Raw genomic sequence first — 27,256 nt, forward strand, 5'->3', positions numbered from 1 at the left:
CACCGTAACAAATTATTCAAGAATGTCCTTGACGGCGCAGTCTTGCCTCCTTGGATGATTCGTTGCGCATCGCGTGAATTTGAATTCTTGTATGATACTTCAGCGTATTCCGACTTCGAACCTCTTGACCGGTCGCGCTATACCTAATACGCCTGGCATCCTTAGACGTAATCTTCCCCGAAACTCGAAATGGCTACCCTCCCCGACGCGACCAAGCCCGTGAACGCAACTGAACATGTCCAGACCTCGCACCCGAACCCGTCGTTGCAGGTGACGGCCGACCACCAGATCAAGATGGTGGAAGCGCCTGTGCAGGAACCAGGCCCGGGAGATGTGCTATTACACATCAAAGCGACCGGTGTGTGCGGGTAGGTCATCCATACCATTTCCAAAACTACTTATCCCGAGAACTCACTGACAAGTCTTCCATCTATTCAGGTCCGATATCCACTTCTGGAAAACAGGACGGATAGGTTCGCTGGTAGTAGAAGGCGACTGCATCCTCGGCCACGAAGCTGCAGGCGTGGTCCTAAAATGCGGCGAGGGCGTAACCACGCTCAGAGTGGGTGACCGGGTCGCCGTTGAGCCCGGCGTGCCCTGCGAGAGGTGCTTCCTCTGCCGGGAGGGGCGGTACAATCTCTGCGATGACGTGAAGTTCGCGGGTGTGTACCCCTATCATGGGACTTTGCAACGGTACAAGGTGCATCCTGCGAAGTGGCTTTACAAGTACGTTTTTGCACACCCCATGACCGGTTCTAGCCCTCCACATTGTGCGTCTTATGAAGAGATTCTTAATGTATGATTTGTGCTATGCAGAATCCCCGAAAACGTCAGCTTCGCCGAAGCCGCCCTCCTCGAACCCCTCAGTGTCGTCCTCCACGGCGTGAAAACAGGCGGTCTCAGTCTCGGCCGCCCCGCCTTAATCTGTGGTGCCGGGCCCATAGGCCTGATTGCCCTGGCCGCCGCGCGGGCTTCTGGTGCCCATCCCATCGTCATCACGGACCTCGAGCCGAAACGTCTAGCATTTGCCAAGGACTTCGTGCCGGAATGTGTTACGTACCAAGTTGATCGACAGTTATCGTCGGAGGAGAATGCTCGGGAGGTGAGAAAGTTGTATGGGGAGGGGGAATACGAGGCGCCGCAGACGGTATTGGAATGTACGGGAGTTGAGAGTAGTGTAGTGTTGGCGGCCTTTGCGGTTAGGAGGGGTGGCGTGGTTTGTGTTATTGGGGTCGGGAGGGATATTATGAATAACGTGCCGTTTATGCACGTTTCGCTTGCTGAGGTATGTGGAAGGTGACTGGTTTTCGTGGGTATGTTGGACTGACATTTTCCAGATCGACCTACGGTTCATCAACCGTTATCGTGATACGTGGCCAGCAGGGATAGCGTGCTTGAGTGGTGGGATATTGGATTTGAAGAAGTTGGTCACGCATGAGTTTCCGCTGGAGAAGGCGTTGGATGCATTAAATGTGTGTTCGGATTTGAGTAATGGGAGTATAAAGGTTCAGATTGTAGATGATGTGGATGCTCAAATTTAGACAATCTGAATTCAAGATATGGTGCAAATACCCCCATTACCAGTTCCAAACATACCTCGTATTGTTGTTGAGCGAGGCACCTGAAGTGTTACTTCCGGTTGCGGGTCGAAAATATTGTCAGCTTCCGAGTCGATTCTGGGGGATGGGGGTTATCGGTCCGATCCTGCTACATGCGAAGACAGACGTCCTGGCCAGAACTAGGTTGCTCATATTCCTGAGCTCCTTGGGTCTCGTTTACTTCGACTGAGATTCCCGTGGGTTCTTCATCTAGATCAAAAAATCGTTCGCATCCGCATCGTCGACTAATGCTCTATTAGTATTAGCACCTTTGCAGGTGGGACGTGGCTAGGAACGAAACATTGTTGGGAGAGATTGAGATGTGATGCATGAACCATCGTGCCGTTTCTGTACTTGATGCTTACCAGTTTCCACCAAAATACGCCGATCTCTTTGGAGGTTGCCTTGTGATCCCTTCATTTCAAAGTAGAGACACAAGGCGCATAAAAGGGTTCAGCGAGCTCTGTGGACAAGGTCAATGTAGTAGTAAACTAGCTTAGCCAATGCTGCATGGTGTTATTTCCCACACGCCATTGCCGACAGAACCCTATCACTTACGTCATGTTATTGGAACCTATTGCAACTTTTTCATCGATCTATACTCGGCTTCCTCGCAATGACTGATTCATGTGGACCGTTAAACAGCTCCCATTTTGTCAGAGAACAGAATGCCATAGGCACCAGTGGGTGTCAGGACACTGAATGCAGGACACCGGTGGGCCGCCGGAGGGGTGTTTCGGACAAAAGACTCCCGAGTCATGATTACAATCTATGTGAAGCTTTGGGATGACGAGAGTCAAGATCCTTGGCATCGCCGACCCTGCTGTTATGCCGGGTCCAAGCGGCGGCCTAGCTATCTATATAAGGACCATCTCGAAGTAGGATAGGGAAGGAGCAGAGATCAATGCATCACCGTGGGCACCCCTACCTGAGACCGCCAGTGACCACCCGGTGCTACGTAGGAGGGACGCCCGTTACTCCCCATCACTCTGTACTATTGCCTTCGGCCTAGCCGTACCCTGACACATTTAGAACCTAGGCAACTATAGCTGTATAGATATATATCTAGCACAGGGGTACTCACACCTGTAAATATCACTGTATATGATAATATGTATTTATATATATCCTCATGGAAGTTTACCATGAGCTTCTTCGGAACTGTACATCTAGTCGTTCTGCTCGTCCTCGAACATTGCCTTCTCGCTGTTTCTCTGACTAGAAATCCTTTCCAGTCCCATTCCCGCATCGACCGTCATTCTTCCTTCGACTGCGAAGACATATCTCTCTGTGCAAAACGATACACATTGAGGTTGGTGGCGGCTCAACCCGATAGACACTGTGTTTTTTAAACTGGACCCTATTGTTCATGCAATGAAAAATTCGACTCTTCGTCAGAGAAATCAATGGTGAAGGTGATGGGCTGGCACGTTTGGAACACGCATCCAACCAGGTAAGTTGCATGTAGACGAATGTGAGAGAAATTTCATCACCTTTCTCACACTGATGAGTGTCTCTTTCTATGGCATCGTGGGAATCACGTACTTTGAGTCGTTGACTGCGCACTAACCTGCGAAGTACAAGCCTCTGCTACTACTCGAGACAGTCTGTTCGAGGTGGAAAGAACCCCGTTCAGACAAACATCTGTCCGAATAGCGATATCTCGAACGATCTTCCGCTTCGCTTCGAATGAAAAGGATGCCCGGGGAACCTGCGTTCTGAATTACTGATGTTTTCCATCTTTCTTCTCACATCGCCTCTCCTATCGGGTGTCTTTCTCATGCTTTCCCCGCGAGGCCGGTTTGGGATACTCCTAAGGAAATATGTCGTGATGACCCTGACCCTACCCCTATGCTCAACATAATCATGCCTACATCCATCCCAATGTGGTTTTAATGTTCGTTGGTCATTATTAACTACATTTGCAGGTAGAAACCCGGAATGGGCTTCGGAAGCCTCTTCCTAAGGTCGTTTTACGTCGTGATGGCTTTTATATCTCCAATATCGACTACGGTGTCTTCGGTATTGGTCGTCAAATGCTATATTGGCGCAAAAAAAGCACGGATGCAGTCGACTCGGATGGATTTGGACATGAACAGGCAGGATCTGGGCAGGCCCTGGCGGAATTTACCTGGTGTCCATTGGTTTTCGCCATCACAGGAGAGATTATCATTAGCGGAGCTCGGAGGAAAGGTATACTGGAATCATTTTCATTCCATACTACTCGTGCCTAAATATCTTATGGGGGGCTTACTGACTAGACAAACCCCGGCTTACCATCGTACCAATTATTGGTATTTCTTCCAGGCGATCGAACCTTTTGATTTCCACCAAAAAGAAACACCCTTATGGGTCCTCAGCGGCAGGCCCGAAAAGGACGCTGGTACTGTAAGTCAAAACAACTGTGCAATCGGAGCTTTGGGAGTTGGAGCCACGGGAATCGTGGAGACGGTGGGGGTGAGTCGGGAGATACATCTCACAAATGATAATAACCGTATTAAATACCAGAACACTGACTTATATACAACATAACGCGATTGCGTTATAGATTAGTGTAATAGAGTCTACATCACTCACACCAAACCCCTTAAAGTGGCTAGTGACTAGTTGATCTACCTACTAGTCCTGGTCAAATTCCCCCCCGCCTTTCCATCCGGCCTTCCCAACCCCAAACAGTTCGCCATCTTATAAAACACATCAATATTCCCATAAACACCCCCAAAAGTATCTTGACAAGGGCCCATAGCGAAAACCGCCACATCAGTCAACGAATGCACCCCCTGCGCCTCATTCGTAGGCAACGTGCCATTCACGATAAAGCCATCCACGTTATCCGTGGGATTCACAAAATAATCATCCGACTCGAATCCCGTGATATTCGTTGCGGGTGTGCGCGGATTGTCAGGGTTGGTCCTATAGTTCTCCCGATGATCCGGATTCGCCCCAAAGCCGGCCGCAACCTGGTACCGCGGATCCCAGTTCACGGGGAAATTGGGGCCCGTGTTGTAGCTTATCCCGGGGTGTTCGACGGTGTACTGTGAGAGGCCCGAGTTCTGGTACACGCCAACGGCCTTGCGCTTCTCGCGGCCGGTTTTCTGTTCGGACAGATACTTTGTGTCGACGCCGCCGAAGACGTCGAAGCCGTGGCCGTGGTCCGAGGTGACGACGATGAGAGTGTTTTCCAGTTCGCCGAGGGCTTTGAGGTGCGACACGGTGGCGCGGATGGTGTCGTCGAGCTCGAGGAGGTCGCCGAGCGCGCGGTCGTAGTCGAGCGTGTGCATTTGCTTGTCGATGGAGGCTGCTTCCGACATAAGAAAAAAGCCTTTGTCACCGCCGCGTGTGTGCAGGATGTCGATGGCTTTAAGCGTCATTTCCTTTAGGCCTGGCAGATCGGTGGCGGGGGCTTCGGCACCGGTTGGGTCGTTTGTGAAGTTTTGGAGGTTGTCTGTGAAGACGTTGCGGTCAAGCCAGACGGGAAGGTTTGACTTGCAGAATATGCCCAGGGCCTTGGAGTCGTTGGAAAGACTCTCCAGCGAAGTCTTGTTCAAGCTGATGAGGTAACCTGCATCGGCAAATTCCTGATAGTAGTCTTTTCCCTGGTAAGAACCCGAACCAGGGAGGAACTGCTCGGCACCACCGCCGAAGTAGACATCAGGACCACCGTGGTCAGTCCATGTGTAGTTGGAGAGGGATTTTAGAGCCTGGTCAACCAGGGGCCCGTAGGCGTACCGAGATCGGGTGTGTGCAGTAAGGGCAATCGGGGTCGCATCTGCGATGAAGGCGGTTGAGACAGCCCCCCACGAGGAACCCCAGACACGCTTGAGCAACTCAACAATCGTCTCCACCTTGGGGTCGTCAAACAAATCAGGGGAAGAATCAGCGTAGACGCCCATGGCGTTGACTGTACTCTTGTGACCGGAGTAGAGAGCCGATGCAGAATTGGCAGAGTCGGTGATGAAGCTGTCAATGGAATGTGTCTAGCAGCCATAGTCAGCACTGCCACGTGTTAACCGGCGTGTAGTCATGCGCATACCATTTGGTGACCAATGACAGGGAAGTCGTCAACTTGCAACACAGACTGATATTTCCCATTGATGCTTTTATGCCCGAGCAAGCGTGCAGCCGTGATCATGTTGGTAGTCATACCATCCCCAATGAAGAGAATAACATTCTTAGCCTTCTTCTTCGTCGCCAAGGGGCGCACAACCCAATTCGCCGTGGTCGTCTCCCCATCGTAGTAGTTCAGCGTAACCTGATAATTACCCGGCTCGTAAAGGGCCAAGCGTCTGTAGATCTTGGAGGCGACATTGACCACGGACGCCGTGCCGGCATCCGCGGCGTAGAGGTCTTCGTACCACTTGAACGACCACGTCTCAACCTCGGGCTCCTCGACGCTGAAAAACTCGGTGATGCTCCTGGCCTCGCCGCCTTCCTTCGTGATGGTGACGAAGAATTCCTCGTCTGGCACACCTTCGTTGAATGCCTCAGAGCCATTGACAGGCGCATGCACTTCGAGACGCAGGTCGAAGTACTGTCCCGGCAAGAAGTCTTGTTGATCGGGAGGCAGCACACAACCGAGGGTTGGACAGGTGCCTAGCCGTTGATAGTACTGCGCCGATACGGCGGACAGTGAAGCTGCCGCAAGGCCTAACCAATTCAGTTTGCCCATCATGGTGACAATTCACAGGCCAACCGGCTTCGATTGTGCGAGGACGGGCTCGGAGTAGTTAGAGAAGCAGAGCGTCAGAGCTGGCGAGAACCCCATGCAGATAGTTACGGCCCGTTATATAGGAAAGTGTGTATGCGCTGTTACCAATGCAGGGGAGCTCACACTTGGCAGCTTATCGGCTCAATCCATCATGGGTGGACTCTCAAAGGAGCATTCTCGAAGGAGCATTCTCGAAGCTCCAACGCAAGTGGCAGTTATCTCCGGGATGGAGAGGTATGAGTGGAATGCGGGGCTTCGATTGGCACGGGCCTGGCAGTATCTGAACTACGTTGCGCATTTTCTACCTAGGTAGTCACAGTTGGAAGACGCCTGATGAACTGCAGAGGCGAGCTTTGATTGGACTAGCGACTCCGCGGAACGAACGGCCGAGCTGAACCCATGTTTGTTGTTCTATATCCATCGTGGATAATCCTGGGGTCAAGGAATCAGCTAGGTTGATATCGTAGAGCCCACAGGATGGCGCCGCTTGGCACTGGGGGCTGTCAAACGTACTCAACGGGCGGTTTTTGGTGGGATAAGTACATTGGGCCAAGGAACGACACGAGGGGTCGGGAGTGCGTGCCAAGGCTCTGGTATTTATATTGGTCCTCACGTGGGAGGTAGTGGAAGTAGTTGGACGAAAGCCGTTGCGTGGCCGGGGTTTAAAGAAAACGTGGGTTGAATTGATGCTTCTGATTGGGTGATGGGTCAAGGTTCGAGTACACATGAACTTTTGAAGCGGGCCCAAGATTCCCGGTGCCACGGCGCAGCTCCAAGACTTGACGAGAGGTCAGACCAATAAGGTGAATGACCGCGAACCGTGGAGCTGTGCAATTCATTTGTGCGGCCATATCTCCATTGATTGCTAAGCCACGGTACAATGCTTCGACGTTCGACCTCGGCAGCCCCTGCTCCAGGCACCTGGACAGACTTTTGATTATTAGTGCCAACCGGAAGCCGGCGGAGGGTGATAATGAAGCCAGTCGCGCTTGTCTGCTGGAAACCAGTATATACGAGCACGTGGTGTCCCATGCAGGGTGCTTGCAATCAGTTGCGACAAACTCGTCCCCGGGTCTGTCACTCTTCATGCGACCTAGCTCGAGCAGCCGTCAAAGGGATTCTGATGTTCCAAACCCCTCGTTGCCCCCAACATGGCTTTCTGCCACCCAGACCATGACCAGTCACTGAGCTGACAGCTAATTTCAATGTAAGGCCAAGAGCTTCGCAGATTATCGTTGCCATAGGAAGCGTTGAGAGGAGTGTAACGTGTTGATGTGGGATAGCCCGCTTGCCTCGCTATCGCTAGTCGAACATGATCCGCCTAGTGCGGTGTTATTGTATCCAAAGCCCCCTTGGGACGTCTTCAACTCTTCTCATCCACGTTAGCAAATCCAGAATCTTGCAGAGCATCGGCGTTGGATTCAGGAACAAGTGGTGTCTCTGCCCCTTCTCCCGCCGGTCCCGTCACAGCCAGTCCCGCTGCTTCCGCTACGAGGGTTTTGTCCACGGCCTGATCGGTCTCGAATTTTCCCCATGCGCTAGGATTGATCTTGGGCCGATTTACCTCGGCTTTGAAATGGTAACCCCGAGCGCGTGGTCGTGCGCCGGTACCTAAAGGAAGACCCGCCTGGTATATTTCACTGAAGCGCTTAGACTTTTCTTCGAAGGAGCCGTCTGCAATGGCGGCGCGAATACTCTCGAAGAATTTATCCATGACGCGGTGGTTGTGGATCTGTAGGAGAACCCATCCAAGCATCTCCTTAGCATTCAGCAAATGTTGGAGGTAGGCGCGGTGATGTTTGGAGCAAGAGTAGCAATCGCAGCCTTCCAGGAGTGGCCCCAGAGACGTCTGATGGACCCGCGACCACATGTCGGCGCCCAATGGCTGAAGTTCGTCGCTGGACATCACCGGTGGAGGGAACGAGAATGTCAGAGCGATTCCAGCATCGGATATGCCGTGGATGAATGGGATGGTAAAGATATCAACACCTTGACGAACTTGGCGGAGGACGTGATGCGGCGACGGAGGGATATCAAGAGACAGTCGTGGGAGAGATGTGAGCTCAACATGTTCGCCAAGATCGGCAAGAACATCAGCGTCGTAAACGGCGAGACCTGATAGGAGATCGGCGTGGTCTTCTGACAGGCGCTTTATGTATTCCCACTGGATGGGATAAGAGACTGGAAGCAGCGGCGCAAAAACATGAATACCCGAAGGCTTCAGGGTCTCGTCCACATCCAGATTCTCGAAGAATGCGTTCATCCAGACTTCTGTTCGCTCTGCCATGCGAAGCTGCCGCTTGACGTTGGGCATGCCGGGTTTGAAGGTCAAGTCGGCGAGCGGAATGACGATATCGGGTTTGATGGTGGCGACAGCATCACAGTAGTCTTGTTGTTCCAGAGGTTTGAAACCTGTTGAGGTGAAGACGGAGACGGAATTGTGCCCGTTTCCCTGGGGAGATACCACAGCCGGGTGACGCCGGGCCCCAAGAATGGTGGCAACGGACGGAGGTGTCGCCGTGTAGGCATGAAGCGGCCTTGATCCATGATCTTGTGGGGTCTTGTAGATGGCTGGCGTGATTCGCTTCGGGGAGTTCTCTATGACTGAAAAGTCAGCCGAATACCATGTCGCTTGCGCGGCTCTACTTCACCTACAATCTTCCAGTGCCATGTAGGCACCGCTGATGTTTGTGTATTTGGCAATAACATCTGGTGTGAGATGAGGGATAGTTCCTCTGGAGCTGATTGCCATGTAGTTGGGCGTATCGACCAGCTTCCTTTGGGGGACGGCCAAGCGCCCAATTCTTGCTGCTACCCCATCGGCTACCGACTTATGTAGCACCCTGAAGAACATGCCATCGTCCGCCCCAGAATTGGTCATGCTGTCATCACCTGCCAAGCGCAACGCAGCCGTCTTCTTCACAGCTTTGATTCTAATGCCAATCCGAGACAAACGACAGGTGGTTTTGGCATCAAGAAATCTCGCTGGAATGTCTAGTTCCTGGCTGAATCACATATTTTACGAGAACTTTGGCGATCGCGTCGTCAGCTTCTGAATTTTGAAGTTTGAAGCCTTTGTTCTATTTTGGGATTAGTCGAAATCGAGAAAGCGAACGAAGGGTTTATAACGGATAAAGGTTGACCCGAAAGTACTGTTCCATCTCCAGCATTCCCGAGGCAAAAACTGCCTAATCGTATTTTTTAGCTTGTGATCAGAGGTACCTGGGATGTGAACTATTCATCGAAACCGTTTGGGGCAATGAAGCGAAGGAGCTGACCGCAAGTTCCTGTCAATTCGAATCCCTTGATTGACGGTCAGTTCTTGCTAGACTCCCTGCTGACTGTCCCCTCCGTGCATCCTACGGTGGGGTAATTACGCCGCCAAGCCAATCATGGCAACAAAACACCCCACGTTGGACCGGCCAGGATCATCCGAGGTGTTACAGCCGTGTCAAGTCCGGAGGATGCGACTGGCGACCGCGCAACCAACCCCCATCTGAATCTCACTTCCGAAGCACATAGCGAATTCGGGGCGAACGAGCTGGTTTGAGGTCGCAAGTGATCTACCAGCTTCCTTTCTTGGCCTTGCAAACATGTTCACCGTCCTAACTTCGATGCCATCATCATAGAAACTGTATTTATTTGCGTTGGGGATTATCCGTTAGAGGGTAAGCAATCAACCAATGCCTTCTATGCTACCTTGACCCGTTCTTTATTCATCGCACGATCGCTGTGCGATTCGACTGGCTGTTATTTGCACTTGTTATTGCTGTCGCTAGAAGAGGGTAACTACTGTGAGACTCGCTAACGCTCGCCCGAAATGTAGGTCATCATCATCATGGGTGACAGACAACGAAGAGACCATGTTCCGCAGCTGATTTCCGACCCTGAGCAGCAAGAAGAAGACGACCGCTCTAGTGGCGCGCATCCGGACGCTCCGATCGACGAAGCCAGTCGTCAGGATCTCGAGCTCGAGGACGACGAAAACATCCCGACACCTCGCTTTATGCAGGACGAAGGCACATGGAAAAGGTGGAAATGGGTACCGTATCCCGTCCGGAAGTTCGTGACAGCTGTGGCAAAATGGGCCGAGGGACCTCTGGCAGCGCGCGATCACAAGATTGAACCGCTATTCCCGATCGTACAAGAGGCCCCGCTTGTGCTGCTCGACCGATTTGTACCCAAGAAGACGCACCGGGTGTGGCTGTTCATGGCTTATGTTGCCTGCTGGCTCTTGACCTTCGTGTTTGTTATGCGCCAGGGGCTCATTTCCAGCGAGATTGAAGGTTATGGCTTGCCTAGTGACATTAGCTGCGGGACAACATATTGGATCCCTGGAAACCAGTGCGGGCTTGATGGTAGTGACTGCCGGCCCTTTACCAACAGTGGCTTTGCTTTCAAGTGCCCCGCCAATTGCGCGAGCTACCAGGTCCTCAACCCTCGCGCTGTCGGTACACAAGAGGTCATCTACCAGCCGTTGATCGTCGGTGGTCCCCCGGATCCGAACAATGAGTTGCATCCCATCTATCGAGGCGATTCCTTCATCTGCGGATCCGCGATCCATGCCGGTCTCGTCAACAATGCCCGAGGTGGTTGCGGGGTTGTCAATCTTATCGGCAGGCAGGCCAACTACACGAGTACGACCCGAAATGGCATCACAAGCATTGGGTTTAACTCTTATTTCCCGCTGTCTTTCACCTTTCAAGATGGCATAAGTTGCGACTCTAAAGACGTGAGATGGTCGCTGCTCGGTGTCACGGTTGCCTACACAGTAGTATTGTCCCTCTTCACCGACTCCGCGGCCCTGTTCTTCTTCTCCATGTTCGTCGGACTGTTCTGGCATGTGGGGATGGCATCCGACCCGCCTTCCCACTACTCTACAGCCGGCTTATTCTCCAAAATCTTGGGGAGGTTTCTGCCGGCCATGTTCTGCGCCTGGGTGTTTTACGACAAGATGGGCGTGCGCCGTACGCTCAAGGGTTTGACCGCCCAATTCGAGAAGACCATTCTCTGGCTTGGTGGATGTTGGGTCGGCGCCTTGACCAACTACACCTTTGACTTCATCCCAATCCAGAGACTTAGTGCACACGATTTGCAACAACAGCCAGGTGCCAAGGCAGCTCTGGCTGTCATTATCATCGTGCTGTTCTTTGTCGTCGTCTCGCAAATTTGGTTCTTCCGACAGGAAAGGCGTCTGATCAAGTACCTCAAGCTTTACTTCTTTTTCATTATTGGCATCATTATCTGCTTGGTTCTGCCCGATCTGAGTCTACGCATACATCACTACATCCTCGCCTTGCTGCTCCTACCCGGGACCAGCATGCAGACACGGCCGTCACTACTTTATCAAGGTCTCCTCGTCGGTCTGTTCATCAACGGCATAGCACGATGGGGCTTTGACCCCTTCCTGCAGACCTCAACAGCGCTACAGGGCGACGCCCAAATTAACTCCCCACTCCCGTCGCTCATTGGCCCCGTTATATCCTCCGACAACTCCAGCATTACGTTCCGATGGAGCGATTCGCCAGGGCTAGCGTACGACGGCATCAGTGCGTTGGTGAACGACGTCGAGAGGTTCAGATCGTATTTCGGGGATGAGGGCGCTGAGGATAGTTTTGTTTGGCCCAGGAGTACCACGTCGGGATTGGATGAGTACTTTAGGTTTGCATATTTGGGCGGCAGCGTTGCGTATGATTATACCAAAGCAGGGATTTGGAATAGCGATAACGAGTGGGTCCAGATGGCGGCGGGGCCTTCGAGGATCAAGAGTCGGAGTTTGGATGGGGAAGAGATGGTTGCTACATGAGATGGTGATGAACTTGATTGATACATGCTGGATATAGTAGAATAGGTTTAATGAGTTAGCGTTACATTCGTGTCTGTATAAATATATTGGGACTATTGCATCTGACAGGATTTCTTAGTTACGACGCTAGGAATAGAAGGTTTGTAGGAGTTGGTGCGAGAAAGTTGTGTACAGCTTTATTCAACTTCGACACCCAACGTCGTCGAATAGCCGCTTGTGTGCGCTATGTCAAGTTCCCAACTTCCGTCTAATGCTGATTGCGGCCTGGTATAGACCATAGTTTATGGCGTGCCCCTGCGTGTTTCAGTCTCGACTTGTCCAAGAAATGAGAGAAATTCGAGACATTCGTGTCACACAACCCCAAACAGTGACATTTCGATGATTTATTTGGAAGATTTCAAGGGGCACTTTGTAGCAGACCCATTACTGTGGCTGCCCTTCAGACTGATTCAGACTGGGGTCCTCGGCTTGTTGCGTTACACCCCACAACTTCGCGGAGTCTCGCGAGGATTTGATCTGCACGGTAAGCCCCATCAGTGTGGGGGCGGCTCTGATGGCCGTGGTCTGTCAGTCCCAGATTACTCGGCCGAGATTTGTACGCGAATATTCGACAATTCCGAATTATTCACATTTACAGTTCGGAGCATGAGCGAGTACTGCAGCACCATGGTGCTGTAAGTAATTGAAATCAGAGATATGATATGCTCGATTATATCACGCGGCGATCAAGACAGATATAGCAATATGGTCTTCATATGGCCCGGGTCGATCATGTTAACCAGTGTGATATTTTCCTAGTGGCGGAGTTTCTTCTAATGGAACGAATTACCAACTTTTGTCAAGCCATGGTTGACAAAGGAAGAGCCGTATCGGACAGGGACCTATCTGGCATGTTGCATATTTAGATCATCTAAGCCGGGTATGCCTCATTTGCATGAGGCGGTATAATGTACCCCACGCTAGCTTGAGTCAGGGCATCGAACATCACGCTTCGGACTCCAATATGAACCCCCCGAACGCGAAGGCCAGCTTACAAGTTTTTATTCAGTATTGGGAATACATTTTCCTTGGTTCAACTGAACAGATTCGAATAGGGCAAAATGATGCGTTGCTTGACTTATAAGGCTGTTTCCATAAGAAGATTCATACCCACCAACCGTGACGACACCTACGCAGCTTTTAACCAAACCACACCTCATAAAAACAAAAGACCTCTGTCTTCCTTTCTGCCGTCGTCACCCTGACCAGCGCCGTTCAGGGTGTTGCTGCTGCAGAACGAGAGTGCATCGCGATAGGCAGTCGGCGCTCCAACAACTTCCCTTCCTCGGAATTTTGAGATATTTGTTACTAACACGAGTGTTGGTATACGCTTGTTTGCTACGAACAATTGCTGCACCAATTGGTGGAACTTCGTACTTGCAGGTAGCAGCAAGTTAATATATATGGAGAAGTAATTTTAATTGCGCATCCATATTCTAAGGTATTTCAACAACAAAACATGCATTTCGTCTACTTACGATACAAAATAGTTTTACCACTATTGCGGTTTGATTCTGCTCAAGGCTCGTCCTAACCTGCTGGCAGTGAATCGGGCAGAGTACATACCGAGAAAGTCGGCAATGTTTGCAAGCAACTTTTAGCTTTGATATATCTCCGCATTCATATGTAGCCCGAGAGAAGAGCAAATAATGCTTTTTTTTGTTATTCATTGTCAGTATCCTGCCTTGGGTATAAGTAACCGGCGACAACAAAGGCTATCCTTCAAAACTCTGCTTTATGCTTTCCCACTCAGTATTTCATTGTCCTGATTTATATATGTCGGCGGTAACCCATGAATTGAGTACAACTATTCTGTTACGCAATCAAGTCAAGCAATACAAATCAAGACGCAATCAAAGGATCTTATTCCTCAAACTCTCAACCTACGGAGTATTAGCTTTGACCCTACTACATCTGACCGCCATCACACGGATTCTAATCTAGTCATGGCCTTTGGAACATGGGCTAACTACTGGTCTTCAGCCCCTTCAAATCTAGAGCCTGACCAGCTACAACGTGCCAAGAAAAGCAATGCTCCTACTAGTGGCAGCTGGAAAGACTACTGGATATCATCGTCACGCCCTAATCATGGCTCAACGCGAACTTACACAAGCAGCAACAATGACGACACTAGTGACAATTGGGTCGCCAATCTGTGGGGAAAGGTTAGCACAACGAACTCAGAAACCGCATCACCGGGAACCGAATTACAGGAGACGTCAGTCCAAGAGGATGACAGATCTTTCAGTAAATGGGTTTACCGCCAGCTCAATAGGAGCCTGCAAATCACCACACCCAATATCAAACTGAAGATACTACCAGGCAGTCGGTACAGTAGTGTTCTCAGTAATCGATATGTACTGATGTTTATCTTGTTTTTGTTGGTTCTGGTGACCCTCGCCTTCTACTTCTGGGCGAAACTTATGAGCCCCGCGCAACGGGCGGCTCTCAAGAAATACGCATCTGCCGATCAAAAGAATAATCCCGTCACTCAGCCACCCAGAAAGGAGGAGAAACGCAAGCAAAATCGGGATATAGGCACCTCAGCCAGGACTGTCGAGCGTGGGCGTCCTAGTCGTGATTTCGGGACTAATGCCAGGACTCCAGATTCTACCCAGCCACACCGGAGAGAAAAGGAACCAAGAGACAGTCAAGCGTCTGATTTGGATGCGGCAATGCTGGTCTGCCACTCCCGGGTTGGAGGTAGTGAGGATTCAAGATCAGCTACCCGGCCACACCAAAGGGATGAACAAGTCAGACCTAGACGAGAAGAATCCTCAAATTTTGCGACCGAAGCCCACAACACCGCGTCTCGGTCTAGTCAGGATTTGACTTCACGTCAACAGGCACTCCAGAAAATTAACGAAATCATCCCTATTCTCGTTAAATCTGGATATGTCACAAAATTATACCCTATAAATTTCCAGGCTGAAACTAGCCAGGTATCTAGGACGTCTAGAGATGCTGCAACTGAGGGAACACTCGATGCCTCAGAGAGCCAGCGGATGAGTCGACGAGACCCCTTGGTCCCCCCATTTCCAGGAAGCCACCTCGCGATTCGAGCCCCTGTCCTAACAAGCCAGCAATCAAATACCTCAAGCTCAAATCCACCGAGCCCTCAAACAGGCCATAGGAATGCCTTAGACACCCCAACTATAGCACCTCCAAACTGTAGAAGAAACATTGTACGCCCACCAGCATATAGTGCCCGGGCGCCACATTTTGCGTCTAGAGCCCGAGTACCGCAATACTCTGCAGGGAGCATCGGAGCTAACCCTTTTCCACAGAGTAGCCCTACCAGGATCAACCACTTCTCGGAAGTCCCGCCACCTTATGTCTCTTCAGCACAACAAAGCCCCACAGCGGCTAACCACAGCACTCTCAGCCTTTCCCGTCCCGCCTCCACCAACATCAACGAAGCTCTACCGGTCCCCGCCAACGTGACCGAAGCCCGACCCTCACCACCTCCCCAACCCACACCCACCACGCCTTTCCGCCAACAACCCCCTGCAGCAGCCCGACGACGAGCCAGGTTCGATGACGAAGACATATACCAACGCACAATCGGGTATGATGCCGACACAGGGGAGCGAACGATAGCAAACGTCTACGGCAATAGCCAGGAGGCCTTTTGGCGCCGACAGGAGCAAGTCCCACGGAGGTGCCCAACTGCCGAGTCGCTTGCTCAGTTGAGTCCTGAGCTTCAGGACGAGATTATGAGGTCATTCAAGTAGGCGGATGAGAGGAGAGCTAGGGTGAGGGAGAGGAAGAGACATTTCATAGAGAGGTATCAGTATTTGCGGGAGGTTGATTAGGAGTTGGGAAAAGTAGGAATGATGCTGTTTTTATTGATTTATAAGCACACCGCCCCCAATAACGCATCCAGAAATTGAATGGCCATTAGCCCCTTTTTGACTGTTATGAGCTAGTATACATACATGCACAGGACTGTGAATGTCCTCCAGGATGTCTGATACACATAAGACAAAAGAACTGCAAAGAGACGCCCCGTAAGGATACATAGAAGTCTTGTCTCCCCATTGCTCGGTTCAAGAGACATTTGAAAGCAGCAAATGATGAATTCTGACTTATGCAGCGTGCAAATGCAACCAGACTGTGGCCCTCGCTGATGAGTATCCAGTACCTTCCTTTACGTCGTGTTGTATGACCCCGAATCTGCCATAACACACGTTTACCATTCCGTGGTCGGCTATAATATGTTTCTTATGATTGAGCATATGACAGAAAGCACTTCTTCTTTCGAGCATGCGGGTTCTAGTTGACTTTCTTTCTTTCGATTTAGAAAGGGGGGGGCAGCTATAACGAGACCTCAGCACAAAGGCGTTCTTACAGACGAGGGACTGGGAGAGGTATGATGTTTCCCAGACTTTTCGTTTCTATTGGCTGAGGAGGCGAAAGGAAATAAATCCTCTTAGAGTTTTATAACCGACATTGGAAGTGGCAGGCTTCTAAGTTGGGGTTACTCCATGCATCCATGCATCAATCAGAGTACTCCGGTAACTAGGGTGATTGTGATGCATAGTAGAGAGAGGATTCTTTGATTTGTTGTGAGCTATTCCAAGGAGGTCTTGGTACAGAATGCGCCAAGAAGGTTGCGCTGCCAAACCGGGCGAAACGTCAATATAGTGGCGCAGAATGGTGACACCACACTTTCATGGCGCCGGGCAGGCCGATGTGCTACAAAACACCATTCGGCATCGATGCTGCTCGGGGCTTTTTCCTTGAAAATTTTGTATGCCTATCCTTACTGACACACCGGGTGGCTAAGTATCCTGCGATATTTCGGCCCTATCGAACCCCACTGCACCGTTTTTGTGTGCATATATACACATATCACCGAGTTTCATAATGGGAAACACACCTCAGCTCTGCAGTATCTGAAAGGTGTATACGCTTCAAGTTCCCATGTATGTAAATTCCATCTAATTAATGATGATGAATCTTGTGGACTAATGGCCCTTGATAGGTGAGCGACCGTAGGTGCATTCGTCCAGGTTAGTATAATATCATCTGCTCAATGCCTTAATTATGTGTCTGTCAATTGATTACTTTGGCCGAAGCTTATATCGCATGCCCGAAGTTACCCATGTGCAAACTCCAAAAATCCGAACAGATTTCTCACAGTTGAAAACTCGCAAATTCGCCCTGAGGCTCGAACGCGAAGGCTTTCCAGACAGGGATGTCCTCAGGTATCAACGCTGCACCATTACGGCAACCGGTTCAGACTGTCTAAATTACTGAATCAAAAGCAAACAACGAGGAAACTGAGGCGCAAGATAATATTTCCAACAACTCATTTTGTTCCACTAGTACAATTTATTCAAATCCTTCGTGGAAACACATGTCGCCGTAGAGCGCATTCCGAGAGTTCCAAGGTCAAACAGAATAATGGCTATCGCTGGTTAAGAATACCACATCAACAGCAGCAAAACTGGTCATAAGAAACAATCAGCCTTGTTCTTCGATATCATTTGGGGTGAGGGCAGGAAAACGCACGCTGCAGTCGCTGCGAATATCTCGACTTTCTTGGCATTCGTCATGAGGACCAAAGCTGACGAGAAGCAAGCACAGAATAGAACTGTAAGTCCAAGCTGGATACGGCTCGACTGTACATAGTAGAGAACAACGATCGAGCAGATTGGCAGCATGGAGGCAATGACTGTGGAGATGCCAAAGAGGATCTTTGCCAGGAGTTTCTCGTTGTATTCATAGATACCTGGATCGACGCTGTCGTGTTTCTTGTTTGCTGGTTATGAAAAACCTCGATGTTGATTGCGCTTGACATACCTTCAGCCTTTCTCCCACGAGGTGATGGAATGTTGGAACTACGACCTCCGTAAACCATTTGGAGAACATGTCAGGTGACTTTCGAGCTCTAATTGCGATGAGGTCTTTCTGATTGTCCTCGTCCCAGGCAGTCTGATCCAAGCCGAGTAGAGGGAAGGCACCCATTAGTGGCCGCTTGAACCAGGTACGTAGAAATTCTACATCGTATTTCGAAGGAGTATCCAACTTAGCCATCTGGGCCTGCTGCAGGACCGTCGCATCTATTGTAATAAAACAATTCAGCTAGCCAGCCCTTATATCATGCTTCAATGAAACTCACTATAGGTCGCCAGTTTTTGACGTATTTCAAGGATCTTTTCCCATTGCTGACGATCCTCCTGCTCGCTGCCGTTGGCCAGAGACCACCAATCTTTGCAATGAAACTGACGTGCTGGGTGAGTAGCGTCCCGAGTTGCCAACGCTACGAGTTCTTCTTCCAGGTGCATTTTTTTATTAATTAAATACGCCGTAGGCTCGAAGCCCCCGGTACCTCTACAAGTGCTCCCGTATGTCAAACCGTGCCCTAATGGCTGGACTAAATACATACGCTGCTACGTAGTCCAGGTGCATAATTTCAGCCTGGAGGTATAGCACATTTTGCATGTTTAGTGCCCTGAATCGCCGCGTAATCGCGAACTCTTGATGAGTGGCCATCAGGTCCACCACTTTTGCATAGCCCTCCATGGAATGATCAGATTGTGCCACAAAAAAGGTGGAAAAGAACTGATTAAAACTATTGATTAACTTCACCTTGCGTTAGATGCCGTAAGGGGACTTGGTCAAGGTTTATCTGCCTGTTGCGACAATGACGCGAGATGCAGCCTTGTAGTTCTACGTCACGCTAGCCCCTCCCTGCTCAAGCTCAACAATGGCATGGCCACATCTGGGCGTATCCCCACATAGATAATGGTTAAAAGCGCGGGGTGACTGCTCGGGACTAGGTCCGGTGTCCCTCTCTCTCTACCGTATCTCACACCATTGAATCTACGCATGCCAAACCCGTGGACCGTATTGGGTCTTGAATTGCATCGGCTTGCATGAGCAGTGATATTACCTTCCGAAATGGACAAGCTACATATCTGCCGCAAAGATGGCGGAATGGTCCTTAGGACACTTACAGGCAAGGGATGGTGAAGCTTCTGACAATGACTAGATGTGTTGATAAGATATGACAGGAGAGGATAGGATCCTCACCCCCCAAAGTTTGGGGTTCGATGAAATCACCTCACAGACCTACCTGTCCTCAGATCACATCAACCACCTTTCCAACGAACACAAGGTTACCACCATGTTTACACCGGAGAAGGCCAGCCAGTTCCGAGAGATCAATCGTGATGAAAAACGAACAAAAGGTCTCGGATACATCCTCTGTCAGAGGTGGTACCTGCGCAGCCACCACCACTACTTAGTTCCAGACCAACAACACTAGCCTAGCTTTCTTTCCTCACCATAATACACTTCATTTCTATTGTGTGTCCCTCAACATCCTCGGAAAGGTTCACATAAGCAACGAACATGAGGATTCAAGCAACACAATTGAGGAGCAGCAAGAGTCAGCTAGAGTGCCTCAACGCAGCTTCTTCACACAGGCAAGAAATTCGCAAGAATCTTGAGCTCGTTACCTAACTTCTTACAGAATACCAATGAGTTCCGGGAGATCAACCGTGATGAAGTACGGACAAAACGCCTGGGGTACATACTCGGAGGATTTCACATGGATAACAAGCATGAAGCCTTCAACACAATGCCGAGAGAGCAGCAGGAGGCTGCAGCACAATCCAGCCAATCCGCGCAAAATCGGGCATCGGGATCTCGTCAACCTGAGAATGAATACAAGTACGTTTTGGTGAAAAGTTTGCATAGTAATGACAAGAGAGTGATCCAGGTCATTGAAGACTCCGGTACTACAAGCAACTTCATATCGCGGGACCTGATCGAACGACTCGGACTTGAATGCAAAAGAGGGTCTTTCGTCATACATGAGACAATCACGGGCGAGAAGTTCGAATCTCTCGATTTCGTGGAACTGAAATTTTGTGGTGCGAGAGACCAGGGCTTTACTTCTTTCTATGCTGCGCCCCCAAGCTCCAGTATCGAAGGTCTGGTCGTTGGAAAGACGTTCCTTCAAGATAACCCCGGTGTCTTATGGGACCAGCCACCAGACTCCAAAGTATTTCTCACGGTGCAGAAGCAGATCAAGGTAACAAAAGAGACACAATCAATTGTTACCCTGGTTACTAACAGAAATGTTGAGAATTAGAAGGGTGAACGCGAGGAAATTGCAGCCGCTGCAGTCAGGATGAGAGAGCAATCGGCGCAAATCGCCCGTTTAAGACAGCAGCAGCAACAATACCGAGGGATTTTCCCGCCCTCTCCCCCAAGTTTTACGTCTTTGTCAAGCCAAGGGCCGACGGATATCAGGGAATTTGTGAATAAGACTGATGAAAGATGAAATACATGAAAGGTGCTCATACTGTTATAGGTATCTAGGATTTGGATTTGGGTTCATTACCAATTTCATCATTCATCACACATCGCCCCTCCAGTCGAGACTCTACGATAGCAACATTGTGTCCCCATGTCATTCACCGCATTTTGTAGTTCAAAGAATAAATGAAACGGTCATGCTGATGATGCGGGGTATTGGTAGAGCTGTGATAACGATGCAGAGAGTTGCACTTATTGTACAGCCAGCCAGTCTATCAAGGATGGTTTCGACCCTACCAGAAGACACCTTGTGAAGCATCCTGTTTTTTCAGAAGGAAAACCCACCAATACACTTACCGAAATATCTTCGAATCATAACTCGCCAACAAAGCTCGAGGCTGCTTCTCCCGCGTTGTACAGCAAACTATTTGTATTATTCAAGCAGTCCTCAGTCACGCCGCCCTGTCCGCCTGCATACCATCAAGACGGGCCGCGCAACACCATCGGCGTGAAAGTGTCCCGATCAATTAAGCATCTTGGCCCCCCATCGCTCACCTTTCGGCCTCGAATCTCAGTGTTCTGTCACTTCACGAGCCGGAAATGTCGTCAATGGATGCCCCTTTGGTACACCCAGGAGCGGAGAATATGATTAAATTCGGGGAACTTGAGGCTGATCGTCAGAGATTTCTCAAGTTAGGATATGCATTACATGGAGTCCCTGTGTTTAATGACCACGATCTCTTCCTCAAAATCCTACGCGACTTGTCCAGCCTGAAGGCGTTTTCTGGGCTTCAGCCCGCAAACTCCACATTGATGTCAACAACTACCCCAGAAAAATTACGCTCGGTCGTCAAAACCGGTTTTAATCATGTCGATTCCTCGTCAGATTCGTTTTCAATGTCACCACATGATCTGGGCCGAGAGGTATATGCGAAACCAATAGTCTCACACAGAAAAACTTTTAATCATACTAACGAAATATGACTATTAGTTCCCGTCGATGCAGTTACAGCCATCAGGAAACCAGAAGTCTCGGCATAACTTGACACATGTGCCGCCAATACAGATCCACTTCCAAATATCAAATTTTCCCGGGTCAGCAGTATGGACCGAAAGGGCCGGACCATACTTACCAAATTTGACAGAAGCAAGGCATCTGGTTAGTGCACCACAGACTAATGGATCCCGTATATGGGACTAACTCATGCTTAGTTGTATTCTTGGCCAGCTCTGGGGTACGAGTTACCGGTATGCGAAGCCCAGCCGCCTGTCATTGAAGCGAAGATTCGCAAATGGGCCCGAATCTGGCCTCCACATCTGGAAGATTGCTTGATTACGAGCGTTGTTCTTGATCACAAGTCTCCTGTTAATTGGATCCCGGCGGAAATCGCCTCTCGGTGCCAAGTAAGAGAAGTATCTGAGAGCTCGACGACATACAGATTTCAAGGCAAGATCCTGCAGGGTAACAGAAAGGTTAGCATTACATGGTCCGGATCCGCGATGAGGACGCGTAAAAATGAGTTCTACATCACTTCTGACGCCACGTTGACCGGGGAGTTGGTTGTAGGGAAGGAGTTGCTGGAAGCTTTGTCGAGAGAACGTGGTGGCGAGAAGGCGTTCCTGGATCAGAAGCCAGCAAGTTCGGGGTCACTTAGAGATACCACTTGCAAAAAGGGTCTTCAAGGTGATTCTATCTAGAAGCCGTTGCGAAGGACTGAGCTGACATATCACAGGGACATCCTCGCGGTCAAGGATGGAAGAACGCAGAGCTAGTCATAAGCAATCATCGCGAGTGACGAAGTCAAGACGACAGTCAACTCGTAGTCGAGATATTGTGTAATCATACTTAGTAGGCCGGACAAAGGTGATCGATTCTTACCTGAAGATGAGCTTTACGGAATGATTTCAGCATTCGGATTGGTGGATATGGTTTCTCTGGCGTCTAGTAAAGAATTCATAAGTCCTGTGAATCCCTTTTTTAGCCATCCTGCCTAGTCACTAGTCTCAACTGGACGAGTGTTCTCGAGCCGAACCCGTGAAAAAAGAGGGGAAAAACAAACAAAAAAAACCCTTTGTTCTGCTCCTCAGCTCCGTGATTTGGCCTTGCCTGGGTTGAGTGCTTGAATAATACCAGACTTGACGGCTGGTCGGAACATCAACGACATGTCAACGCTTGAACAGCTTGCGGGCTTTGTAAAGCAGGCACCGTTGTGGCGTTCGCATAGCCGTGGCTTGCCAGCGTGCCTCCAAGTCCTAGGACTAGGGCCAAACCAGCATGGGCAGGGCCTAATATAGATAAACCCATCATGCTGGAGCCAAACGATACGTATTAGGTAGATCTTGAGGGTACTCACTCACTCACCCTGTTGACCCCACCTTTTTTATCTTGTCGCATTCCGCATCGCACTTCACCTGTCTCTGGGTCACAGGATATTACAAAACGCTGACGGTTCGATTTCACCAGGAACAGCTGTGACCAAAACATTGACTTTGAAATCGATGCACGGGGTCGAAGCCATGTCGAATTAACCCCAAGGAGCTGTCAGTGCCTTGTCCCGCACATCAGCCAATGCGCCCGTCTGGCCGACCCGCAAGTAGCAAACTGTCGCACGAGGCTATTTGAGGAACGACCCAAAGCGCGCATGTTGCACGTCCATTTCAAGTCCAGCAGTGTATATGCCAATCACCGGCGTCTCTGACCGGAAGTTGAAGACGGTCTGCAGAACCCTTGAAGAGGCAGCCGAAGAGGGAAAAGCTCTGGTGAACATGAAAGATATTACACAATATCTAAAAGACTGCGCCATTGATCCTGAAACTATAGAAGAGATGACACATGAACAAGTTGGACAGGTTATGGAGTGTCTAAAACCAAACCAAAGAGAGAATGAAAGGGGTCCAGACAAGCAAGCACCTCGGATTCGTGAATCCGAGCATCCCATGACTGCGCATGAAAGTCGAAACTTGGACGCCGACTTAACTGAAGATAGCGCTTATATGAGCAATATGAGTATCTCCGAGCCGGGCGATGATAATGTAGGTTGACATGCAGTCCAATCCATCCCTTATGTGGACTCGACCCAGCTGATGAACTTTGTGACCTGAAGTCTGAGACTTTCCCCGTGAGGCTTATATCGCCGAGCTATATCGGGAATATCGAGAGAGTCATAGGTAAACTGAGCCTTTCCCAGGAAACAAGCATTTTCGACCCAACAGACTTGGAGATGGATCACCTTGAACATGGCAGTGAAATAAAGCTTCAGTGGAGCACCGATGGCCCCCCTTTGGGCAAGAAGAATGGAAACACACGGTTTCTCGTCAAAACCATCGATCGTCGCGGGCCGAATATGATTTTTGGTAGGGGGTATGATGATCTGATATTGGGCAACCAGGTTACTGAATCTGAAGACGCTATGCCGTCCCGAGGTTAGCAAGACCCACCCTGAATACCGTTCAAAGATGGGCTCGTAGTATATACTAACTGACCAGGAAAATATGTTCCTAAAGTGGGCCCCTCCGCCCGTCAAATAGATGAGGAGGAGGAGGAGGATAAGGAGGAGAGGAATGATTACGTCGTGGACATGATCCACAGGTCCTATGAACAGGAAAAAGCCCGAAGAAAAAGAAGACGTGGAGAAGGGATACCTGACGATGATCCTCAGTCAAAAAGGGCTAGGATGAGACCCATGGAACGTTGAAATAGATTCATCTGCGGGCACCAAAATCGGGTGTTAGTTAAGCTTCAATGATACAATCAGACGGTGGGGTTTTGGTAATACCCTATGAAACGATGGTTACAGTACAAGGTTATTACGCCGGCGTCATGGACGATAGAAGGTCGAAAGATACAGGTCCAGTTCCAAGGAGTGGTCATATGTATAACAGCCACCTGGCAAGTTTTGGCGCATGGTGTAACGGATCAACATGGCGGGTTTCAAGTTGGGATTTTTTGTAATGGGTCTTAATAAAGTAGAAGATATTACTCAAAGGACGTATACAACGTGTTTGTAAAATCTCAAATAGCAGAGGTGTGTCGCTTTTATAAGTCTCGAGCATTGAACAATGACTGACTACGCATTAAAGGATTACTCCGAGTGGTCACGCACCGACTCTACAACACTGGTCCCCGCCACGTAAGACTGCATGGTGAAGATTAGGCTACGAAAAACAGTTTCTCAACTTGGCAAGCCACTTGAGTTGATGCCTAGATGGAAGTGTAGACTAGACCATTTGACGACAAGTTCTTAGAGGTTGGTGGACTTGACGTATTAGTAGAAACACGTAGGCCCAACCAAATGCCAGTACAAAACAATAGTAGCAATATTATTTTCATATAAGTTAGAAGTACTGTCATTATCTGCCACAATTTTGGCTGCAGCAAGTCTGCAGTCCAGGATCACCAAGAAGCCTGGACGAGATACTATCTCAAGGGTACCTAGGCACCGCTACCCCTAAGATGATAAATGTGTTTACGTATCATGGTACGTGGTCCAAGCATATCATGCTAGTAGCTAATAAAACCACCAGCACATAGACACTCTAGATATCAGGGGACTTAGCCCTTCAAATAGCTACTGCACTAAGGAGAGACTGTGCCGACTCACAGAGTATGAATGTGCCAGTGGCGTGTAATAAATATATGGTCTGATTAAGGTGATGTGGTCACCATCTAAACCGAGCCGGTGTTGAATCTCAACGCCCGAGAAAATGCACGATAAATGTAGGCTGTAAGGAAAATTCAAGACCAACAAGTTGAGTAATAACGGGTTAACCAGAACACAAGTAAAGAAAGTCCAACAGCTCATAATTACAGAGCAAAAGGACATGCATTCTAGATGCTCCAATCTTCTATGATGGCTTGATTCGACAGAGTATTTGGATGCTCTGGCCCTAGGACTCGTTGCTGAGCCTGCGCACAGCCCTGCATTAACACCAAACCATCTGCCTGTCGACCTTGAGCTTTCCAAGTTAAAGCGAGGTTGGCCATGCTCGTAAGTGTATCGGGATGGTCCGCCCCGAGCTTCGTCTTGCGAGTCTCCATCACCTGCAAAAACAGCTCCTCGGCCTGCTCCCACCGGCCCTGGTTCCTGTACGTCGACGCTAGGTTGGCCATGCTCGTAAGTGTATCGGGATGGTCCGCCCCGAGCTTCGTCTTGCGAGTCTCCATCACCTGCACGTCCAGCTCCTCGGCCTCCTCCCACCGGCCCTGGTTCCTGTACGTCGACGCTAGGTTGGCCATGCTCGTAAGTGTAGAGGGATGGTCCGCCCCGAGCTTCGTCTTGCGAGTCTCCATCACCTGCAAAAACAGCTCCTCGGCCTCCTCCCACCGGCCCTGGTTCCAAAACGTCGACGCTAGGTTGGCCATGCTCGTAAGTGTAGAGGGATGGTCCGCCCCGAGCTTCGTCTTGCGAGTCTCCATCACCTGCAAAAACAGCTCCTCGGCCTCCTCCCACCGGCACTGGTTCCTGTACGTCGACGCTAGGTTGGCCATGCTCGTAAGTGTAGAGGGATGGTCCGCCCCGAGCTTCGTCTTGCGAGTCTCCATCACCTGCAAAAACAGCTCCTCGGCCTCCTCCCACCGGCCCTGGTTCCTGTACGTCGACGCTAGGTTGGCCATGCTCGTAAGTGTATCGGGATGGTCCGCCCCGAGCTTCGTCTTGCTCGTCTCCATCACCTGCACGTCCAGCTCCTCGGCCTCCTCCCACCGGCCCTGGTTCCTGTACGTCGACGCTAGGTTGGCCATGCTCGTAAGTGTATCGGGATGGTCCGCCCCGAGCTTCGTCTTGCGAGTCTCCATCACCTGCAAAAACAGCTCCTCGGCCTCCTCCCACCGGCCCTGGTTCCTGTACGTCGACGCTAGGTTGGCCATGCTCGTAAGTGTAGAGGGATGGTCCGCCCCGAGCTTCGTCTTGCTCGTCTCCATCACCTGCACCTCCAGCTCCTCGGCCTCCTCCCACCGGCCCTGGTTCCAAAACGTCGACGCTAGGTTGGCCATGCTCGTAAGTGTAGAGGGATGGTCCGCCCCGAGCTTCGTCTTGCGAGTCTCCATCACCTGCAAAAACAGCTCCTCGGCCTCCTCCCACCGGCCCTGGTTCCTGTACGTCGACGCTAGGTTGGCCATGCTCGTAAGTGTAGAGGGATGGTCCGCCCCGAGCTTCGTCTTGCGAGTCTCCATCACCTGCACGTCCAGCTCCTCGGCCTCCTCCCACCGGCCCTGGTTCCTGTACGTCGACGCTAGGTTGGCCATGCTCGTAAGTGTAGAGGGATGGTCCGCCCCGAGCTTCGTCTTGCGAGTCTCCATCACCTGCACCTCCAGCTCCTCGGCCTCCTCCCACCGGCCCTGGTTCCAAAACGTCGACGCTAGGTTGGCCATGCTCGTAAGTGTATCGGGATGGTCCGCCCCGAGCTTCGTCTTGCGAGTCTCCATCACCTGCAAAAACAGCTCCTCGGCCTCCTCCCACCGGCCCTGGTTCCTGTACGTCGACGCTAGGTTGGCCATGCTCGTAAGTGTAGAGGGATGGTCCGCCCCGAGCTTCGTCTTGCGAGTCTCCATCACCTGCACGTCCAGCTCCTCGGCCTCCTCCCACCGGCCCTGGTTCCTGTACGTCGACGCTAGGTTGGCCATGCTCGTAAGTGTAGAGGGATGGTCCGCCCCGAGCTTCGTCTTGCTCGTCTCCATCACCTGCACCTCCAGCTCCTCGGCCTCCTCCCACCGGCCCTGGTTCCAAAACGTCGACGCTAGGTTGGCCATGCTCGTAAGTGTAGAGGGATGGTCCGCCCCGAGCTTCGTCTTGCGAGTCTCCATCACCTGCAAAAACAGCTCCTCGGCCTCCT

The 27,256-nt window shown here is 50.5% G+C and overlaps 11 protein-coding genes across 11 annotated transcripts; 6 read left to right on the forward strand and 5 right to left on the reverse strand.

The window, feature by feature from the left end:
• The first annotated feature begins 61 nt into the window (after nucleotides 1-61).
• Nucleotides 62-1,608, forward strand: BCR38DRAFT_463008 (chaperonin 10-like protein). Its single transcript, XM_040862628.1, has 4 exons — nucleotides 62-368; nucleotides 439-726; nucleotides 817-1,285; nucleotides 1,338-1,608. Exons 1-4 carry the CDS (start codon nucleotides 190-192, stop codon nucleotides 1,539-1,541), a joined length of 1,140 nt encoding a protein of 379 aa, XP_040721675.1. The 5' UTR covers nucleotides 62-189; the 3' UTR covers nucleotides 1,542-1,608.
• A 2,602-nt stretch (nucleotides 1,609-4,210) lies between these two features.
• On the reverse strand, nucleotides 4,211-6,270 carry BCR38DRAFT_454428 (alkaline phosphatase; the record flags this gene model as incomplete). Its single annotated transcript, XM_040861704.1, has 2 exons — nucleotides 4,211-5,575; nucleotides 5,632-6,270. 2 exons carry the CDS (start codon nucleotides 6,268-6,270, stop codon nucleotides 4,211-4,213), a joined length of 2,004 nt encoding a protein of 667 aa, XP_040721676.1.
• Nucleotides 6,271-7,669: 1,399 nt separating this feature from the next.
• Nucleotides 7,670-9,160, reverse strand: BCR38DRAFT_331823 (tRNA-guanine(15) transglycosylase-like protein; the record flags this gene model as incomplete). Its single annotated transcript, XM_040855093.1, has 2 exons — nucleotides 7,670-8,910; nucleotides 8,962-9,160. 2 exons carry the CDS (start codon nucleotides 9,158-9,160, stop codon nucleotides 7,670-7,672), a joined length of 1,440 nt encoding a protein of 479 aa, XP_040721677.1.
• Nucleotides 9,161-10,144: 984 nt separating this feature from the next.
• BCR38DRAFT_383290 (uncharacterized protein) lies at nucleotides 10,145-12,112 on the forward strand (the record flags this gene model as incomplete). The annotated part of the gene is made up of 1 exon (XM_040857440.1): nucleotides 10,145-12,112. The coding sequence occupies one exon, from the start codon at nucleotides 10,145-10,147 to the stop codon at nucleotides 12,110-12,112; it is 1,968 nt and encodes a 655-aa protein (XP_040721678.1).
• A 1,985-nt stretch (nucleotides 12,113-14,097) lies between these two features.
• Nucleotides 14,098-15,885, forward strand: BCR38DRAFT_405095 (uncharacterized protein; the record flags this gene model as incomplete). The annotated part of the gene is made up of 1 exon (XM_040857927.1): nucleotides 14,098-15,885. One exon carries the CDS (start codon nucleotides 14,098-14,100, stop codon nucleotides 15,883-15,885), a length of 1,788 nt encoding a protein of 595 aa, XP_040721679.1.
• A 1,663-nt stretch (nucleotides 15,886-17,548) lies between these two features.
• BCR38DRAFT_331613 (uncharacterized protein) lies at nucleotides 17,549-18,682 on the reverse strand (the record flags this gene model as incomplete). Its single annotated transcript, XM_040855073.1, has 5 exons — nucleotides 17,549-17,603; nucleotides 17,669-17,910; nucleotides 17,960-18,219; nucleotides 18,279-18,419; nucleotides 18,535-18,682. 5 exons carry the CDS (start codon nucleotides 18,680-18,682, stop codon nucleotides 17,549-17,551), a joined length of 846 nt encoding a protein of 281 aa, XP_040721680.1.
• An 864-nt stretch (nucleotides 18,683-19,546) lies between these two features.
• On the forward strand, nucleotides 19,547-20,622 carry BCR38DRAFT_27002 (uncharacterized protein). Its single transcript, XM_040854458.1, has 3 exons — nucleotides 19,547-19,587; nucleotides 19,635-20,198; nucleotides 20,259-20,622. The coding sequence occupies exons 2-3, from the start codon at nucleotides 19,713-19,715 to the stop codon at nucleotides 20,448-20,450; spliced, it is 678 nt and encodes a 225-aa protein (XP_040721681.1). The 5' UTR covers nucleotides 19,547-19,587; nucleotides 19,635-19,712; the 3' UTR covers nucleotides 20,451-20,622.
• Nucleotides 20,623-21,025: 403 nt separating this feature from the next.
• BCR38DRAFT_494056 (uncharacterized protein) lies at nucleotides 21,026-22,348 on the forward strand (the record flags this gene model as incomplete). Its single annotated transcript, XM_040864713.1, has 4 exons — nucleotides 21,026-21,349; nucleotides 21,417-21,584; nucleotides 21,638-22,109; nucleotides 22,159-22,348. 4 exons carry the CDS (start codon nucleotides 21,026-21,028, stop codon nucleotides 22,263-22,265), a joined length of 1,071 nt encoding a protein of 356 aa, XP_040721682.1. The 3' UTR covers nucleotides 22,266-22,348.
• Nucleotides 22,349-22,746: 398 nt separating this feature from the next.
• On the forward strand, nucleotides 22,747-24,411 carry BCR38DRAFT_27008 (uncharacterized protein). Its single transcript, XM_040854459.1, has 3 exons — nucleotides 22,747-23,458; nucleotides 23,530-23,848; nucleotides 23,912-24,411. Exons 1-3 carry the CDS (start codon nucleotides 23,102-23,104, stop codon nucleotides 24,118-24,120), a joined length of 885 nt encoding a protein of 294 aa, XP_040721683.1. The 5' UTR covers nucleotides 22,747-23,101; the 3' UTR covers nucleotides 24,121-24,411.
• Nucleotides 24,412-24,760: 349 nt separating this feature from the next.
• Nucleotides 24,761-25,251, reverse strand: BCR38DRAFT_418875 (uncharacterized protein; the record flags this gene model as incomplete). Its single annotated transcript, XM_040859254.1, has 1 exon — nucleotides 24,761-25,251. The coding sequence occupies one exon, from the start codon at nucleotides 25,246-25,248 to the stop codon at nucleotides 24,994-24,996; it is 255 nt and encodes an 84-aa protein (XP_040721684.1). The 3' UTR covers nucleotides 24,761-24,993.
• Nucleotides 25,065-25,505, reverse strand: BCR38DRAFT_418878 (uncharacterized protein). The gene has a single exon (XM_040859255.1). The coding sequence runs from the start codon at nucleotides 25,461-25,463 to the stop codon at nucleotides 25,254-25,256; it is 210 nt and encodes a 69-aa protein (XP_040721685.1). The 5' UTR covers nucleotides 25,464-25,505; the 3' UTR covers nucleotides 25,065-25,253.
• Nucleotides 25,506-27,256: the final 1,751 nt, after the last annotated feature.

Source organism: Pseudomassariella vexata (genome assembly GCF_002105095.1).
Source record: "Pseudomassariella vexata strain CBS 129021 chromosome Unknown BCR38scaffold_1, whole genome shotgun sequence".
Classification (NCBI taxonomy): domain Eukaryota; kingdom Fungi; phylum Ascomycota; class Sordariomycetes; order Amphisphaeriales; family Pseudomassariaceae; genus Pseudomassariella; species Pseudomassariella vexata.